The sequence below is a fragment of the Vulpes lagopus genome, chromosome 4 (genome assembly GCF_018345385.1).
Source record: "Vulpes lagopus strain Blue_001 chromosome 4, ASM1834538v1, whole genome shotgun sequence".
In the NCBI taxonomy this organism is placed as follows: domain Eukaryota; kingdom Metazoa; phylum Chordata; class Mammalia; order Carnivora; family Canidae; genus Vulpes; species Vulpes lagopus.
Window position 1 is genome coordinate 94,120,790 of NC_054827.1, and position 20,108 is coordinate 94,140,897.

General features: G+C 40.3%; 1 protein-coding gene across 3 annotated transcripts in view; it reads left to right on the forward strand.

Annotated features, from left to right (window-relative positions):
* GABRB3 (gamma-aminobutyric acid type A receptor subunit beta3) overlaps positions 1 to 20,108 on the forward strand; it is a 216,423-nt gene that overhangs the window by 134,603 nt on the left and 61,712 nt on the right. For all 3 annotated transcript variants that reach the window (XM_041751216.1, XM_041751215.1, XM_041751218.1), the window contains exon 4: positions 17,491 to 17,711. In XM_041751216.1, the coding sequence (XP_041607150.1) occupies positions 17,491 to 17,711 (221 nt within the window). The remainder of the gene's footprint in view (positions 1 to 17,490; positions 17,712 to 20,108) is intronic.

The window sequence follows — 20,108 nt, forward strand, 5'->3', positions numbered from 1 at the left end:
TTGTCCTTTTGCATTGTTTGCTTCTGTTTTCCAGCACCCACAACCCTGTGACTGTGTTTTAACCATTATATACTGATTATCTCCTGTAACTCAGAAAGGGTCCATGAGGTGTTCATGAAACAAATAGCAATTACTTGGTAAACTGTTACATATATCTTGTGATGTTTTAGAGAATTGTAAAATTTTATTAATCTTGGTGGTCATCAAGGACAACCTCCTTATTTTAAGTGAGGATCCAAATGAATCCACAGTGGAGGAGTGTCCAAGAAACTCCATGCTGGATGTGCCCCTTTTGTGTTCTTTGCAGAAAGATGGGATGGGGTAGGAAAAGCTTGTAAAATGGTAAAAATATAAAGAGGGCTGACCATGGAAATGGCAGGGTAATGTGGAGGAAATCAGACAGAGTGGCTGTATCAGTGCAGTTGGGAAATCAACCACAAAGCTCATGTGGACCAGCTGGAGTTTGTAGTCATGTGCTGGGCAGGAGAACACTTAGTTGCCGAAGAAGAGCAGGTTTTTGGCTCAAGCAATGATGAGCCCAGTATCAGGTTTACTTGCAGATGCAGAATGGGTCACCCTGGCAGGATCCCACCTGCTGGAGTCCTGGAAACACAGACTGAGAAAAGCAAGCATTTGAAGGCCTAAGCCGCAGTTCCTGGCCAGGACTGGAGCACATGGGGACTCCGAAGAAGAGAGCCTACAGCTAGGCTAGAGACACATTTCTCTGTGCTATCTGAGATGCAAACAGCATGAAGTGGGACTGAACAGCAAGGACTGGAGACCATTTTAACGAGTGGCCAAGAGGAGCTATCTTGAGGCAGAGGGAGGTGCTACACTGTATTGCCTAGGGATGATGATGAGGGAACTGACCAGGAGCGGGGGGAAAGAATGGAAGGAAAAGATGGACCTTTAAAAGATTTCGATGTGAGAAAAGATGGGGCTTGAAGTGGATCTAAATAAAAGTGTCACATGTCTTGTGGACTGAATTCTTAACAAGTATTCCTCTTATAAGCTTGGTCAGGCAAATGTAGTAAATAAATGAATAGAAAGTGAATGTTTTTTAAATTGTATAATTAATGTACATTTTTAATTTAAAATTTTTTTTGTATATTTTTTATTGGAGTTCGATTTGACAACATATAGTATAACACCCAGTGCTCATCCCACATGCCCCCCTCAGTGCCCGTCACCCAGTAAACCCATCACCCCGGCCCCCCTCCCCTTCCACTACCGCATGTTCATTTCCCATGTTAGGTGTTTCTCATGTCTGTAATCCTCTCTGATTTTTCTCAGTTATTTTCTCTCCTATGCGCTATAATCCCTTTCACTATTTTTATATTCTCTGTATGAGTGAAACCATATAATGATTGTCCTTCTCCGATTGATTTACTTCACTCAGCATAATACCCTCCAGTTCCATCCATGTTGAAGCAAATGGTGGGTATTCGTTCTTTCTGATGGCTGAGTAATATACCATTGTATACATAGACCACATCTTCTTTATCCATTCATCTGTCGATGAACACCAAGGCTCCTTCCACAATTTGGCAATTGTGGACTTTGCTGCTACATAAACATTGGGGTGCAGGTGTCCTGGGGTTTCATTGCATCTGTATCTTTGGGGTAAATCCCCAGAAGTGCAATTGCTGGGTCACAGGGTAGCTCTATTTTTAACTCTTTGAGGAACCTCCACAGTTTTCCAGAGTGGCTGTACCAGGTCACATTCCCACCAACAGTATAAGAGGGTTCCCTTTTCTCCACATCCTCTCCAACATTTGTTGTTTCCTGTCTTGTTAATTTTCCCCATTCTCACTGGTGTGAGGTGGTATCTCATTGTGGTTTTAATTTGTATTTCCCTGATGGCAAGTGATGCAGAGCATTTTCTCAGGTGCTTGTTGGCCATGTCTATGTCTTCCTCTGTGAGATTTCTGTTCATGTCTTTTGCCCATTTCATGATTGGATTGTTTGTTTCTTTGCTGTTGAGTTTAATAAGTTCTTTATAGATCTTGGATACTAGCCCTTTATCTGATAGGTCATTGGCATATATCTTCTCCCATTCTCTAGGTTGTCTTTTAGTTTTGTTGACTATTTCTTTTGCTGTGCAGAAGCTTCTTATCTTCATGAAGTCCCAATAATTCATTTTTGCTTTTGTTTCTCTTGCCTTCATGTATGTATCTTGCAAGAAGTTGCTGTGGGCAAGTTCAGAAAGGCTGTTGCCTGTGTTCTCCTCTAGGATTTTCATGGACTCTTGTCTCACATTTAGATCTTTTATCCATTTTGAGTTTATCTTCGTGTATGGTGTAAGAGAATGGTCTAGTTTCATTCTTCTGCATGTGGATGTCCAATTTTCCCAACACCATTTATTGAAGAGACTGTCTTTCTTCCAGTGGATAGTCTTTCCTGCTTTGTCGAATATTAGTTGACCATAAAGTTGAGGGTCCACTTCTGGATTCTCTATTCTGTTCCATTGATCTATGTGTCTGTTTTTGTGCCAGTACCAGACTGTCCTGATGACCACAGCTTTGTAGTACAACCTGAAATCTGGCATTGTGATGCCCCCAGCTATGGTTTTCTTTTTTAATATTCCCCTGGCTATTTGGGGTCTTTTCTGATTCCACACAAATCTTAAGATGATTTGTTCCAACTCTCTGAAGAAAGTTCATGGTATTTTGATAGAGATTGCATTAAATGTGTAAATTGCCCTGGGTAACACTGACGTTTTCACAATATTAATTCTTCCAGTCCATGAGCATGGAATATTTTTCCATCGCTTTGTGTCTTCCTCAATTTCTTTCAGAAGTGTTCTGTAGTTTTTAGGTTATAGATCCTTTACCTCTTTGGTTAGGTTTATTCCTAGATATCCAATGCTTTTTGGTGCAATTGTAAATGGGATTGACTCCTTAATTTCTCTTTCTTCAGTCTCATTCTTAGTGTAGAGAAATGCCGCTGATTTCTGAGCATTGATTTTGTATCCTGCCACATTGCCGAATTGCTTATATGAGTTCTTGCAATCTTGGGGTGGAGTCCTTTGAGTTTTCTACGTACAGTATCATGTCATCTGGGAAGAGGGAGTTTGACTTCTTCTTTGCCAATTTGAATGCCTTTTATTTCCTTTTGTTTTCTGATTGCTGAGGCTAGGACGTCTAGTACTATGTTGAATAGCAGTGGTGAGAGTGGACATCCCTGTCTTGTTCCTGATCTTAGGGGAAAGGCTCTCAGTTTTTCCCCACTGAGAATAATATTTGCTGTGGGCTTTTCATAGATGGCTTTTAAGATATGAGGAATTTCCCTCTATCCCTACACTCTGAAGAGTTTTGATCAGGAATGGATGCTGTATTTTGTCAAATGCTTTCTCTGCATCTTTTGAGAGAATCATATGGTTCTTGTTTTTTCTCTTATTGATATGATCTATCACATTGATTGTTTTTACCAGTATTGAACCAGCCTTGCATCCCAGGGATAAATCCCACTTGGTCATGGTGAATAGAAAGTGAATGGATGAATTCAAAACTGAACGACTAAGTTCATGAATAAATGAATTAATTTAATAAGTGCCTGGCCATTGACTAGTTCAATATCATTTTTGCAATAACTCACAATATTTAATAATTACATACTGGTATAGCTATCTAGTACTGCCTTGGTGTGTGTGTGTGTGTGTGTGTGTGTGTGCAGATATGTAAATGCAGATAGATAGGCAGATAGCTAAACTATTTTTAGAGTGAGAACAGTAATTCAAAGTGTTCTTTCTGTTTCTCATTCCTTTGCAAGCTTTTTCAGCTTTCCCAACTGCACACCTAAGATTTAGCCACTGTGCTGCTAATACATTCTTTTAGCTGATAGTCACAGCTTAGATACATTTTCCTTCCGTTGAGTTTGGAATTGTATATTTGTGTGTATTTACATTTACATATATACACATACATATGTGTGTGTGTGGGTGCAGGTGCTGCATGTGTGCATTCCGTTTTTTTATTCTTAATGCTACTTCATTACGGCAGGACACTCTGCAGCTGTGTATGCATCTTGCTGTCAGCTCTCTTCTGTCAACTAGGGAAAGCCAATTGCACCTGTTACTGGCCCAGCCATGAATTGGTAGACTGGTGTGACTGGGAAATTGTCATCCACCCCTTGACACATCCATTGTGACTCACATGTGCTAATGAAACAGACCTGAGTGGATGTGATCTTCACAGGTCCAGGGGTTTAGTCATGGACATTTGATAGGCAAAGAATGATTCTGGGAACCTAATTCTGACCATGAGTTTGTATTCCACAGGATTGCTGACCCTGTATTCTAGTGTCCTTTCCCTTGGCTCATCTTTGAACCTCAGCTACCCCAGTCAATCCTATACCCTCTCCCCCCGCTTCCTTACTCTCTCACCCTCATCCAGCCTGTCCAGGAGGAGGGCATCCCTGAGAAATAGGTCCCTGAAGCAGCTCTGTCAAGCCTGTTCTAAAGAACCTCCTAACATTTGCTTCAGGTCTGAGAAGTCATCAGATGTCACCAGGTTCCAGACATTGTTTCTCTGGCTCATGTCTTGTACAGAAAGGCAATCAGATCATCACAGGTTGTCCTTCATAAAAGTAAATTTGATAATAGCTATGAGGGCTGGATATAAGTGTAAGGACTTTTACAGCTGTCTATCACTCACAGTACCGTTTCATTTCATCTTCATAAATGGCCTTTTTAAGGATATGGAGTTACATTTTCTGTCAGAGCATAACAGGAGACCACAAAAGGATTGTGGTTTTTGTGACATCACACACTATACATGTTAAGTACCAACAGTTTCATGATTTTAAAGGTGAATATAAAGCAAGTGAATCATGGCTGATTAAATTACCAGCCATTAATTATATTGCTGGTTATAAATTATAAACTCTAATTCTAATTAACACAGCAGTTAATTAATTGACAACTTTGGTTGTGTTACAACTGAGTCTGGCATGCACAATTCCAAACTCAGGGGAAGGGAAATGATGTGTCTACAAGCTGTATAATCAGTGGCACAATGACTAAATCCTAGCTTTGTGGATCCTGTGACTGCCTGCAAGGGAACGAGAAACATAAAGGATGCTTAGAATTATTGTTCTCATACTAAAAATAGTATAGCTGTTATCCAACATGAGGCAAGTCACATATGGAAAACCTGCATTTTAATAGCCAACATTATTCACAATTATCAGGAAAATGTACAATTAACTTGATAGCTGATGTTCTAACCAGCACCTTGGTAAATAGAGACCGTTTGCTACTTTAAATCACCATCTGGATGCTTTATGAAAGCTTATTGTCAATGGATAGAGCCCTCTCCCCTGGTCCACAGCTCTGCTTGATGACGCCTTTGAACTCGTATGTATAGGAATAGTGTCAGAAGTTTACCAGGACCACGATAGCCAGCCTACAGAGTTCACTTGCTTTCTTAAAACAATGCTCTTCCCTTTGAATAATCGAGTAGTTCTTGTTATTTACCAACTTCCAATGCAAAGGATAGGCATCTTAACAATCAGAATCATCCTTTCATGACTTCTGTTGGCACCATAAACATTTCACCTCTTCATGAATCCTAAATCTTCCTTGTGCATGCATGATGTGAAGGCATAAGTACTGAAAAGGAGTAATTAGAAACATCTGTTTACATTTACCAGAAGCAGATATTAGAAGAATTAAAATAAACACAACCAGCATGCAGTAGCTTAAAGCACAACCATTCATGCAATAGTTGAATATACAAGAATGTCTGAATATCATGAGAATGCTGGATTTCTGTGTAAACAAACTATATGAATACACTGTACAATTTTAAAAGATCCTTTATAAAATGATATAAACAGTAAGCAAATTAACGTGTACTGAATAGATATTCTGAAATGTTCATATCTCTTTTTTTACAAAACAGCTCGTGAGTGTGATGACACAGTAGCAGCGTGAGTTAGGTTGAGGCCATGGTTATTTATAGAATCAGGACTTGGAACGAGTCAGGACATCCATGCTCTGAGGCAGTTCTCAGACACCTGTGCTGAAGCAGTGCCAGAAACCAGTAATCCTAGAGTCCTGACCCATGTCTTCAAATTGTCATGTTAGCTACTTGACAGAGTTGATGGTTTTTGTTGAGACCGCTTGAAGCAGTTTGCAGCAGGACACATTGGCATCCACTAGAATCTCAGAAACAAATGGGGAAGATTGTGTTCTTGTAACTCACACAGCACAGACTCTCCTCTCTATGGCAGAGAATGGCAGGAGCTATCCATATGTCTGTGTTATAGTACATGTGCATGCTTTCTAAATATAGACTGTTGATGTTAGGAAATTGAGTTTACTGATTTTAATGAAGGGAAGGGATTCTGTATAATTTTAAGTTTAAAATAGTGATCAGAATGTGAATTCATGGTGTAAAGACTAATTGCATGCAAAAATAAGAATCACGAATGGAACTTTTAAAAAATGCCAGTGCTGGGCCTTACCTCCTCCAGTTCTGATCCCAGCCAGTTAGATTGGGCCCTAGAATTGGACTAGGAATAAGGAAAGAAAAAGAGTAAAGATGGCAAAGTCACTATCAAAAGAGCTGTCAAAAGAGCAATTGGATAAGGAGTTAGTGCTAGAAGGGATACCTGGCTTGCAGATAAAAATAGGGAGACATTAACTAAATGTTTTGTTGAACATTTTTGGGTTGAGTGAGATCACCATGGAAAAGAGGAAGAAAGAGGAGAGAAGCAGGGAGAAGCCTGAGGCAATCAACATTGAGATATAGATGGGAGTTAGAAGCACAGGAGCCCTGAGCTGAAAGACCAATGTAGTACAAGACCAGGAAGAAGGAGTGTCTCTGAGGCTGAGCAGAGTGTCTTTTGGAGAAGGAGCCTCCAGCCATGCTGCAAATGTTTAGCATAAAAGACATTATTGAAATGTATCCCTTAATGTATAGGAAAATAAAGAGAAAGCTCCAGGAGCCACAAAAAAAGGACATATTTTTAAAAGAAAGCTGAGGATAAAAGTATTATAAGCTACACTTGAAGACTGGAAGCCTAGGGTCATTGGCCCAATGTGACTCGTTGACTTGCTTTAATGACAATGCAGAAATAAGAGACCAAACTAAGGAACTTTATAAAGCAGAATGTTGAAATTGTGTCTCCATAGAGCTGGTGCACTCAAGGGCCACACATCACTGAAATGGTATTGTAGGAAAAAGTTCCCCCAAAGGGACTTATATCAAGGGGAGATGATAAATAAATGTGTCTGTCTTACCTGAACTTTAGGTGACATGAAAGACATCTTCCCTGAGAATTTGTATCACATGCCTATACTAATCTGGATTTGGGGATTGACTTTAAACTGCAGAGAAATTTTCACTGGAAGTGACCTGAGGTTATCAACCAATGTGGAACACTGGGTGGAGACACATGCAGAACTTTTATGAAGGGACGTGCTGGCAACTCAGGTATTATAGAAGTTCTGCTCACTTGTTCAGCAAATGTTTATGAAACCTTTGACATATATAAGGCACTGTCCTAGCACTGCAATTGAAATACATCAGTGAGCAAAATAGACAAAGTTCCTGTACTCACGCAGCATACATTCTAGCATGAGAGAAAGAAAATACACATAGTTTAAAAATTTAATAAATACATATATCATCTAGAATATGAACAGGGTTAACAGGGTGGAAAAGTGCAGGGGATGAAGACTGCCATTATTAGGAACAGCTTATTCAAAAGTAAATTTGAGTAAAGACTAAGGTGAGGAAGTAAGATTAAGGTGAGGAAGGTTATTTGGGGAAAGAGAGTTACAGGAAGAGGGCATAGTTAATACAAAGATCCTAGCGTAGGAAAATATCTGGATTGTTTGAGAACAAAAGAGTAAAAGAGTATTGTTGCTGAAATGAAGTTAGTAAAGAAGAGGCCAGAGAGGTGGTAAGTGGACCAGAGCATGTCTTACCTGGGCTTTATTTTTCAGTGACCTAAGGAGCCATTGTATGGTTTTGAACACAGGAGCGGATAATCTGATTTAAATCATTAATAGTTACTCTGGATGCTGTGTTGGAAACAGGACTGTGGGAGAAGAGATGTTCAAGGAACCAGTTAGGAGATTTTGGTAGTATGGTGGGAAGAAAGTTGATGTTTGATCAGGGTGATAGCAATGGCAGTGAGAAGTGGCTGAACCACAATCTGGTTTTAATGTGGAATCAACAGAATTTCTTATGGATTGAGGCAGAATGTAAGAGAACGAGATTCTGATTTGAAAAACTCTAAGGATGGAATACCATCAAATGAATTGGGAAGACTATAAGTGAATCTTTTCTTAAGGTGAAATTAGCATTAGTTCAATATGAATTAGTTGATTCTAGAGTTTATTCATCAGGTTGGAGATAAAATTTGGGAATCCTAAGCATATAGATAGCATGTGAAGCCATAAACCTAAAAGAGATAACTAAGGAAGTGAGTGCAGATAGAGAAGAAAAGGGTTGGAGGTTTGATTGAGTAGGTGCATGGTGGTACAGAATGAGGAGCCGTGGGGCACCCTGGCATTAAGAAAAGAAAGATTTGGTGAGTGACAAAGAGGATGGGCCAGTTGAGTAGGAAGAAAAGCAAAAAATTGTGCGTCAAGGGCAGTGATTGGTCTAGGATTTCACCCGCAGTTTCATGGATGCTGGAAGAAGGCATAAATCAGTCATGGGTGAAACAAAGGACAGTTGACTACTCTCATATAGGGCCAGCTACATAATTTACAGGGTCCAGTGCAAAATGGGAGTACTAGGTCCTTTGTTTAAAAAAGCAGGAGTAAAGTTTCATTCCTCTCCTATCTAAAATTTAGCACTTATGTTTCTCCTTCCTTAGGCATTTGTGCTTGACTGAATGTATGAAAATCAGTATTGCAGTTTTTTTACCTGGCTACCCAAGCTTTGCTTACAGTGTCCCAAAGGATAGGACTGTTTCATGTAGTTCCATGCAGTAATGTCCATCCAAACTTTTCTGCTGAAATTAATAACAGTTCAGAAAAGGAATGATTATCGTCAATATTTTCTCAGTATATAAAATATAATATTGTTAATATTGTGACTTATCTAATAGCAATAACCTAACAGGTTCTGGGTAGAAACCAGAAATAGACATGATCTCAGAAATGAATGGGCTTGCTATCTAAAAATAGCACATCTTCTTAGAAACTGAAAGTACTTTAAAATGTGTGGCATCCACATGATTTGTCTCTGAGAAGAGGAAATCCATTGTTAAATCCTGATACAGAGGCACATATATAAAAGCAAAGGCATTGAATTCTCACAGTATAAGTGCTGAGAGGGGTTCTTCATTTAAAATGGGAATATTCATCCTTTATTTTGTGATAAATACATACCCTTCTCTCTGTTGAATCCTATTTTTCCTTGTTTGCTCTTTTGAAGGAATTTAAAGAGAAGTGATTTTAAGTGATATTCAGTTCAGCAAATCTAATAATATGAACTCTAGAAGTCATGTAACCCAAAAGATGACCATCACTATTTAAAGAGGTAAAATCTTTAACCTAATGGCCATGTGCAGGCACCATGCTCAAGCAAGGGAACAGCACAGAGGCTTGATAAACACCATATAGTCAGAATGTAGATAAATCTCTCACAAGTCTCCAAGTGTAACATTCCACCAGTTCAAGTATCCCTCAAATATAGAAGTGTTGAGGATTCCTTGCACAAGCAATATGGCTGTCTCTCAACAGCCAGTTCTTGGAGCATCTTTGGATGAATGAAATATTTAAGAGATATCCCATCCCCTTTTGGAAGCCTATTAATTAATGACAGTTGCTGGAGGGACGCCTGGGTGGCTCAATGGTTGAGTGTCTTCCTTTGGCTCAGGGCGCGATTCTGGGATAGGGATCAAGTCCCTCATCGGGCTCCCTGCAGGGAGCCTGCTTCTCCCTCTGTCTGTGTCTCTGCCTCTCTCTCTCTCTCTTTCTCTGTGTCTATCATGAATAAAGAAATAAAATTTTAAAAAAATAAGTAAAGATAGTTGCTGGAAAATAAACTTATGTATCTGATTATATATACACACATGTTGCAGATTATATAAATACATGTGCATGCATATTATTTTTATATATATTAATATATACATAATTTATTAAACAGTCTGGTGTCTTGAGTGAGTATTATTCAGATAAATACTTTTTTAGAATAAAGGAGAATATGCACTGACTCCCCAGTTTACAAGCACAGTCCAAAATTTCATTCATATGGTGTTTGTGCTGAGTTGAAACATCTGTTCCCATACAGAGTGTGAGACATCTGATCATCTTTTATATTCTTGTATTTAACCCATTATATATCTGAGGTCTGGGTTAGACTCACCCTGCTCTAGACATGGGTAAGTGTTCTTGGATGCAATGTGAGAGTCCAAGAGCTTATCTTTAATCATGGGGTATCAATGGGAACACTCTCAAGTCTCTGTACTGCTGCTGCTGACTCATGGACCAGTTCTAGATATGGAAGGCATTTAGGAAATAGGATCAACAGAACCCAGTGACTGAATAAATGTTGAATGTGAGATGAGAAAGAAAGAAGAGGTTGGTATGCAGCCTCTGGTTGTGGTTTGATTAGGAATAAATAAATGGGGAAAAAAAGAATAAATAAGTGGGTACAGAATGGTGGTACAGAATGAGAAACAGATTTGGGGCAGAAAGATAATGAGTTAATTTTGGACATACTAAGTTTGGGTTGCCTGTGGGGCATCTGGATGGAAAGGTTCAGAAGGATCCATCCATGCAAATCTCAGAAAAGTGCAATGGGTCAGAGACACCAGTGGAGAAACCTGGGAATGGAAAGTGGGGATACTTCTGTGTCCTGGTGCCTTGGTGCCCAGTTTGGGAGATTAACGTGTCTTAAAAAAAAAAAAAAAGGCTATACACGGCCACCAATTTACAATGAAAGGGGCTGTGGAAGTGTCACTTAGTAAAAATGTTATGGCTTATGTTGAATTCTCAGTTTCTTCTGATACTACCTTTTGTGTGTGTGTGTGTCCTTTGAATGTAGGCCAGTATAATCATTTTGCTTTTCAGACTTAACGGACTCTAGAAAAATATCTATCCTATCTATTCATTGTGAAAAGAAAAACATATGTTCAAAGTAATTTATATCCTATGCCAGTTTTTCAGGTGGCTATAGGGGACCAAGGAACTCGTAACTATAGAGGTGACTGGATCATCTTTTGAATACATTTACCACTGAGGTAGATGAATAAAAAATGCAAACTATGTATCTTTGGGCAGTATAACAATTATAAGAAGATAAGAGCATCTCAGCTACCTTCCTTCTCATTTGTGCACCAGCCTCCTTCCCTACCAGGCCCAGACTTAATAGATATCCCTTAAATATACACTTCCTTGGCATTATTGTGCATTCCTTGACTCCTAATGGATGCCCTCCACATTCTAAGCCTTTAAGAGTGTGTGACAGGCAGTCTTACCAGATAGAGTAAGTGGACTTAGGGCAGTGAAATGGCTCATGTACATATGCCCAGCCAACAAGAGGCTGACTTGAAACTTGAACATGTTTGATTCTAAAGCTCCTTCTCTTAATCACTTTCATTTTCTTTGGTTCAATTTTATATCTAACTTCTGGATCATGAACTACTTAAAGTTAGTTACAAATTATGTCTTCCTTATCTCTGACTCCCTAGCACCCTGCATGGTCCCTGGCCTTTGGAGATACTCAGTGAATGCTTGAAGGAGGTTAGGGGAGGAAGAGAGGATAGCAGAAGGAGATGAGTCATGCCTTCTTAGGAAAAATCACCATATGGATTCAACAAATGAGAACCTCAGTACCAATGAAGTGTGTTGTGGGAGGAGAGATAGATGTAATGTTGGATACTCATTTTTTTGATAATTAAAAAAAATGGCTTAGAATTTTCTAAATTTTGTTAAAAGAAGTGCCAAGATTCCCCCAGTGTAAACTTAGTTGCAGAAATGCCTACAAAGAAGTCCCTATGACCTAGGTCTTATGTAAACTTTTCAGAACAAATTTCCCTAATCTGAGAACAACTTACCTGTAAGGTTTTGAATCATAAGCTTACTGAACTAGATGCAAATGTAGGTATCCTGTGGCTTTCACAGCTGCAGCTAGATATATAAATGTGGTTTAGAGATTGCATTTCTTTCTCAGGGTTAGTAAATTTTGTTTTCATTTCCTGCACTGAGGAAATTTCGTCAATTTCTTAATTGCAGAATAATGAGCAGTATTTCCACTTTCAGATATGTATTCTTGTTATTTCAATGTGACAAATGTGGAGAGATTTCCACAAGCAGAAAGAAACTTTGTTGTTTATCTCTTATTGCAATTTATTTGAGCTGCCTGAATGCCCAAAAGATGGGCTGAGGTTTTATTTTGTTATTTTTGTAGTTACTGCTGCTGTTTCTATATTCTCAGGAGATTTTGAAAGGATTATCACCTATGTGTAAACACTTGGCAGGTGAATGGCTCATACTCAAGAATACCTGTTCCTTGACCCCAGCCACTGGGGCTTCAAGAGCTGTGAGTGCCAACAATCCTTTTTTAGCAGCCCCAGACTGTCTGCCTCTTCCTGCCCCACCCACTGCTGTCTCAGCCCACTAGCTCCAAACCCAGGGACCCTGGGCTGGGCTGGTGACTTATCCAGGAACTCTGGCCTATTCCTAGCCAGGTCTGAATAATTTGAGGCAGGGCTAGGAGTGAAGGTTACCCCTCTCAATCCATAATGGCCCCACAGCAGAGGGGATTCTGGGTCTCCTGAGCACAGGGTCTGTCATTGTACCTCCACTGGCAGCTATTTCTGTAAGTCCTGATCTCTAGGACCTTACTTCCCTCCTCCTTCTGCCAGCATGCTCGGTCTAGATGCGCTGAGATGGCTTGTTGTGCCACAGTCAAGGGTCAATGCCAGAAAGCAGACTGTCTCTTCCTACTGTGTGCTAATCTAATTAAACCCATCCTCCCGGGATGAGGTTTCTGGAGCCTATACCCATCACACTGTCCCCTGTCCCTCACCCCTCCTGGATACCCACTGCTCTCATGAGCCTGCTCCTCCCAGACTTCTGCTTCTCCCCAAGCCCTACCGTTTCCTGCACCTCATTCCTCTGTATTCCTCACAGAGTCTTGGATACCCCATGTTCCCCCCCTCTTCCTAGAAGCCCACTAGTCCCTCGAGCCCTTTCTTCTATATTCTCACTTTTCCCCACACTGGACCCTACTCTCCTTCTGACCCTCTTTGGCCCCCATACCTCCTAATGCTAGCTTCTCTCTATACTCCACTCCTCTCTAATGTCTCTCCCTAGGAGATTTAGTTTCTTCTGCAAAGGGCAAAGGTGGGAAAGGAGGAGACAATCACAATTCCCTCCCACCCTGGCAGAGGCTTTTGGTATCTGAGAGTTCTATGTCAGTGTGACTGAAGACCCCTCCCTGTACTCAGGTGGATCACATCACCAGAGCAGGAAAGATGGAAGTCAGGGACATGGTAAGCTCTGCAGAGGCCCAAGGAGTGGAGATGCTGGCATTCACCACCAGTATCAGACTCACCAGTATTGCCTGGTTCTAATTCCCATGACCCTTGGAGCCCCCAAAAGCCCTGCATTTGAGAAATGCCATTTCAAGGCATCTCCCCTGTCCCCTTTCACCCCCGTTGCAGGACCCCCTCAGCTACACCATATTTGCGGGTGACCAATCCATGGAAAAGGCAAGGAAGGGTCACAGAGGCTCTGGGGAGCTCCAAATGTGGAAAGCATCAACTTGTCTGGGACCCCCTGAAGAAAAGAGGACTTCACAAGGCATCTGTCTACATAGCAGCTGTGCTAAAAGTTTGCAGGGATGGGAGGCTTTAGTGATGCCATAGTTCTTATTCCCCTCAAAAACTGCATTATCTACATGACTTGATTCTCCTCTCTTCAAGATATCTTTGCAAAACCATCCTCGCATCAAGCTCATTTCAGTCTAGATGTGAATTATTATAGAACTATTTAGCCCCCCGTCCCTTAGAGCTTTGGTTTTAAGGTTGAGAGACACACTCTGCAGGGATGTAGCCCCAACTTCAAATCCCATTCCCCCCAGTTACTACTGTTTAATGGGGCATAGGGGGAAAGGAACAGGCAAATTACTTGAGCTCTTTAAATTTTTTTCTTCATTGAGGGGATGATAATGAGAATACTGATCATCCCTGTTTTATGTTTAAACAAAACGACACTAGCAGGAGGCATAGCACATACCAAGGGATCAGAACATGTTCATGGCTACTGTCATTATTATTATACATGGTGCTCACCACTGCCCAGCACAGGAGTCAGCACCATGCCCTACTGTCTGCTGTCACCTTTCCTTTGTCTACCAATCTGTACAGGAGAAAGAAATGTGATACTGACTAGTGTCCCCACTGGTGTAGTGAAGCAATTGCTTCAGAAGGCACAACTAATGCAGCAGGTTTGGATTTAAATACTGTTTTTCTCTGTTACCTAAGCTCTCCACAACCCTAATCCACTCAAGTCAACTCAGCAAATACCCAAGACCAAAACCGAGAGGTGCTGTTAATGGTGTGGAGAACAACACAAATTAAAATAAGACCTGGAGCCCAAGCTCACAGGCTCTGGATGACAACTGGATTCCTAGGGCAGACTGACACATTCTCTCCATCCTCATGGTAACCCATGTGAACGCCAGTTGAAAGGGAACTCAGATAAGTGCTAGACTCATGATTCAGGCATAGGATGTGGGCTTAGAGACCAAAGAGAGAAGCAAGTGAAATGCTTCTATTTCAATAAGAATGTAATGTGGAGCATTATATTCAAATTGAAAATCCTTTAGCTGCTATTGCTGATTTATTTCCATCTTGTTATGCTACCAAAACTCTGAATGTTTCCGTTAAAATGCATCACCTACATTGAGCATCGTTCTTGGATATGCAGGGGATGTGATTGTGCTCCCTGTGGTCCATTCATAGCCTGAGGCCATACATCAAGCCTAACATCTGTGAACTTTCAGGATTTCCCTGCATTCCTTTTGCACTTGTTCTCCCTTATCACACACCAGCAAACACTCTCCACCCATTTAGGCCTTTGCTCATCATCTTTTTCGCCATTAAATAAATCACTGCACAACTTACCTTCCTGATCTGTGATTTTATGTTTAAAATAGGTTGTATTATACTTAGGTATGACAAGGCCACCAGATCAGGAGACAGCTGCCATTGAAAAGGTAGTTTGTTAACCACAGATCTCAATGGAGGTATGCATAGCATCCATTGCAGGGAATGGTGGGGCACACAGGGAAGCACCAGGGTGGGTCACAGGGAAGAAGGGAAACTGTGGGCAAAGAGCTTTATTGTGGTTTCCATGGGAGTGAATGGGAATATGGGAGGCTGGATAAGCAGGCTTAAGATTGGTTAGTTAGAATGATTAAAGTGGACTCTAGGGTCTAGACTGTCCCCAGTTGCCTGGTACTTGGACATAGTTCAAATATTGGCCTGGGTGTGACAACCCAATAAGGAGGGCACTTGGGGTGTGAGCTCTGGATTGGTTGGTTTGCATTTGGAAAGCACAGTCTAGAGCTTGACGGAATTGTTTGCTATCTCTAGGAATTAGCTAGCCCTGAGGGAAGCTAAAGCAGTCCCTCCAGGGTTAACCAGGGTCTAGAAGTTAAAGCATGAGAAAACAGAAAACAAAAGACATGGCTAATACACTTGGTTATGTCACTTGCTACTTGAAACCTTCAGTGCTTCACTGACTGTGGAGCTGGCATGCAAATTTTCCTACCTTCTAGTCACTGTTACAGAGTCCAGCCTTGCCCACCACTCTGTCCTTTTCCTCTCCTGAATCCTAAGTTCTGGCAAAACTGCATTTCTGAAAGTTTCTCATCAGTTTAGTAAAATCAGTGCAATAAAAGCCACATCTTTGTATGATTTATTTTTCATGGCCCACATCCTCTATCTGGCCAGCTATGGCCTATCTTTAATGTTACCTTTTCTGTGAGAATTGGGGGGGGGGTGCAATTCGTATAAGTCATGCCAGGCACAGAGCTCTGCCCATGTAAGTACCTGGGAAAAAACTCCTCTGTGTTTCTTCTCATCCCTTCAAGTCCTATCTCTCCTTCAAGTTGCAGATAAAACCTCTATAAGGACTCCCCAGCCCATTTAAATTTTTCTGCTTCCTCCCTCCTCTGATTTTTTTTATGGCCCTTATAGCTTAAAACTGATTTTGCTGAGTTGTTTAGCATTATTGGTTTTGTCACCTTGCCTATGAGCACCTGGAGAAGACCATCCAGATATATTCTTTGCCATTTCAGAGGCTTCTATGCCCTAACACTCATGAGATCAGTGATAAGTAGGCATTATTATTAGATTAGCAAGCCCTGAGAACTGCCCTGTGAATCAGCAAAATGAGTGTTGGCTGGGATGTCATAAGACCCATGTGTCTAGGATGGATTCAATGGATTTGCAATCCCACTTCTCATTGCCCACAAAGCCAGGATGTTTGCAGACATCTATAAGTGTGTGAATTCAGAAGCTCCTGTGTGAAATGGTGATTTTCCCTTCCCTTGTTAGAGAGTTTACCTTACTTACCTTTGGATTTTCACCTTGGATCTTTCTATACTGGGGCTCAAGATGTCCCATAAATATTACCAAATTTTCAGACTTGAGTTTTGTAGACTTGAATAGGGATTGCCAAAAAGAATAAAAATTTAAAAATAGAATTTTCATGCTTAGCCTGATTTCTTTTTTCCACGTTCTTACTGCATTAATTGCTTTGCAAAAAACAAACAGGCGAACAAAAGTAGGATCATGTTCCTAAATACTTGCTTATTTTGTTGGCAAGCCTGTAGGGGTTGCACCATGGCCCATTTCCCTTCTCTTTTTTCCAACTGTAGCTAGGCTCCCATTTTCCCCTGATGAATATATCATCATCTCAAGGTAATGACATGACCTAGTTAGTGTAGAAATGGCTGTGGCGTTCTGGAAGAAAATGTAATGAATAAGGCATGGAGACCTCCCACAGGTCATTGTGTTTCCAGTGCATGTTTACAGAGGGATTCTATTTACAGCTCTCACAGAGAGCAAGGGTGAAAGTGGCTTACATTGCAGAATTTGTAGATGGAGCTCCTTTGCCATGGGTGGTAAAGACACCTGTCTGCCTGGTGGGAGATAGCGGACCTACGGGAGCTCTCAGGGTCCTGCCAGCAGCCTGGTTATATGATGACTTTTTAAAAATTATTTTTTGACCTTTATATCTCTGTGACTATTGTTTAAATGCCAATTTGTCTAGTCTGGTTCTTACCTAAATAAAACAGAGGGTTTAAAAAAAAAGAGGATATATAGACATGATTTACACCTATTAAACCTAGTATCTGCATTTACAAGAAAGCAACCACTGTTTCCTACCCTGCCTGAAAATAATATCCATTTCTCCTGAATTCCAACCTGAATTTAAGCAGTCATGGAGGAAATATGCCTGTGGCTAAGCACAAACTAATTTTTTCTTTTCTTTTTTCCCCCTAGGATTACACCTTAACCATGTATTTTCAACAATATTGGAGAGATAAAAGGCTTGCCTATTCTGGGATCCCGCTCAACCTCACGCTTGACAATCGAGTGGCTGACCAGCTATGGGTGCCTGACACATATTTCTTAAATGACAAAAAGTCATTTGTGCATGGAGTGACAGTGAAAAACCGCATGATCCGCCTTCACCCTGATGGGACGGTGCTGTACGGGCTCAGGTCTGTCTGCCTTTTCAGGGCCAATTTCACAGTTGCATGGTGCATTGGCATTGAATTTCTCACTTGAGAAATAGGGAGTGAGGCCATGTCCTAAGATTAATTAGGAGACATCCATGAAACACTGAGATTGCACACACACATGAATCTTATAAATATAAAATGTGGGGCATTACTGTTACACCACACAAGGGAAAAACTGCTTCCTTGGATTGATTTTAAATAATCCGGTTGCCATATCTAAGAACACAGATTCCCTGAGGACGGATTTCCCATATCATGGCCACAAAGGCCTATAATTAGTATTGCTCTGACACTGCAGAGGTTTGTAATAAAATTTCCCCAAAGCTGTTTGCCGAGTTGAAAAAAAAATGTCTAATTTTGCTGTTATATGGTGCAATCTCCTCAGAGCTTCATGAGGTAATGTCACCAATATTTATGGGCATGACTAAATGTGAGGTTTCCTGATGAGAATCATCTCTCACCAGGTTTCATAATGAAATTACTTGAATCAGGGAAAACAATCTGCTGAGTGGAACCCTGAGGAGGCCCTGGGCTTCACCGGCTACGCTGGAAACCACCAGACCTCCCCATGATGTTCCACCACTGCTGGTGGCTAATTATTGTGAATATCATCACCCTTCTTAAATGGTGATCTTAAAAATCTTTTTTTTTTTTCATTGATTTTGCAATTATTTGTTTTGTTTTATTTTGTTTTAGAGTAATTGTGTGTGGGCGGGGGTGTAGGTGTGGATGTGTTTATATGCACATGGGTGTGTCTTTCTTGATCTCCTGGCCTAAAAGTGCCTTTGAGATCTAGGAGTGACCACAGTTTTAAGTAGGACACAGGTGGACATCTTGGAGAAAATATTTATCATAAAATGTGAGTCCATAGGCCTTTAACTAAAACTCCAAAAAGTCTAAGTGAAATCATTTATATATCCACATCACGTGGCTTTTAGTGCTTCAAACAGGGAAAGGGGATTATTTAACATTACCTTAAGTAACAAATGTTGAGTGACTTTCTCAAAACAGCAATACATAAAATAAGAGACAGAATTTTAGCCAAAAAAAAAAAAAAATCAGACTTTTAAAAACTATAAGGGGAAAAAAGTGGTGTATGTCAACTAAATCATGGTATAACTGTAAAAAAAAAAAGTTCAGACTGATGTTTCTCTGGAACATTTCAAGCATTTTTATTGCATTTTTATTTTTGCCTGGAAATCCAAAATGTGCATGTAAAATTCTGGAGGTTCTGACAAGTACATCAGTTGTACAAAAGATTACCCAGAAACCATGTGAGCATAAAATGAGGAGTCGGGTCCTTCATTTATCTGTCCCACCCCCAAAATATAATAGAAAAAGTGTGTGTATGTGGTGGGAGAACAAAAGAAAACAAATATCAATAAAAATTGAGCTTTTTTGGCTTTTTTTTAAGATTTATTTATTTATTTTAGAGACAGAATTCAAGCAGAGTGGGGGTGGGGGTAGAGGGAGAGGGAGAAGGAGAGAAGCAGACTAACTGCTGAGCAGGGAGCCTGACATGGGACTCAATCTCATGACCTCATTGAGATCATGACCTGAGCAGAAGTCAACAGTCAGATGCTTAATGTAGTGAGCCACCCAGGAACCCCTAGGCTTCTTTGTTTTGTAAACAAAACTTGCTATTTGGGTTCTCTCCATTTTTATTTCTGCATTCTTTATTTTCTTACCAGAGGTAGAGTATGTTAGTATGCCTCTACTGAAACTTTAACTGTTAGTATAGTGCCTTAGTCAATTCTGGCTGCTATAACAAAATATCATAAGCCGGATGGCTTATAAACAATAGACACTTATTTCTCACATTTCTGGAGGCTGCAATCCAAGATCAAGATCCCAGTGTCTGGAGAGGGCTCACTATAGCAGGCACCTTCTTGCTGTGTGCTCACCTAGTGAAAGGGGCAAGGGAGTTCTGTGGGATCTCTTTTATAAGAACACTAATCCTATTCATGAAGGGTCCAGCCTCATGACCTAAGCCCCCACTTCCTGATAGCACCACTTTTGGTGGGTTAGGATTTCAACATATAAATTTGGGGGGGAGGTACTTCAACATTCAGACTATAATAGACAGAATGATATGATATGAATGAATGAACTGTATAAATATCCAAGCTCTGTTTGAAAGTGTTGAATTTAACACCATAAAACATGCAAAAAAAAAAAAAAGAGAATAAAACTATACCCTTAGCTAATACTCTGCCTGTAAATTTACATATAAAAGTTAAATAATTTTATAATAAGCTATGGGAAGTTTTCAATAATAAACTTGGTACAATAACTTTAAGAACTCTATAGTCAAATTTACATCCATTATACATCTCAAACAGCCTCTTAAATCAGTAAATGGATTTCCAAATAAAT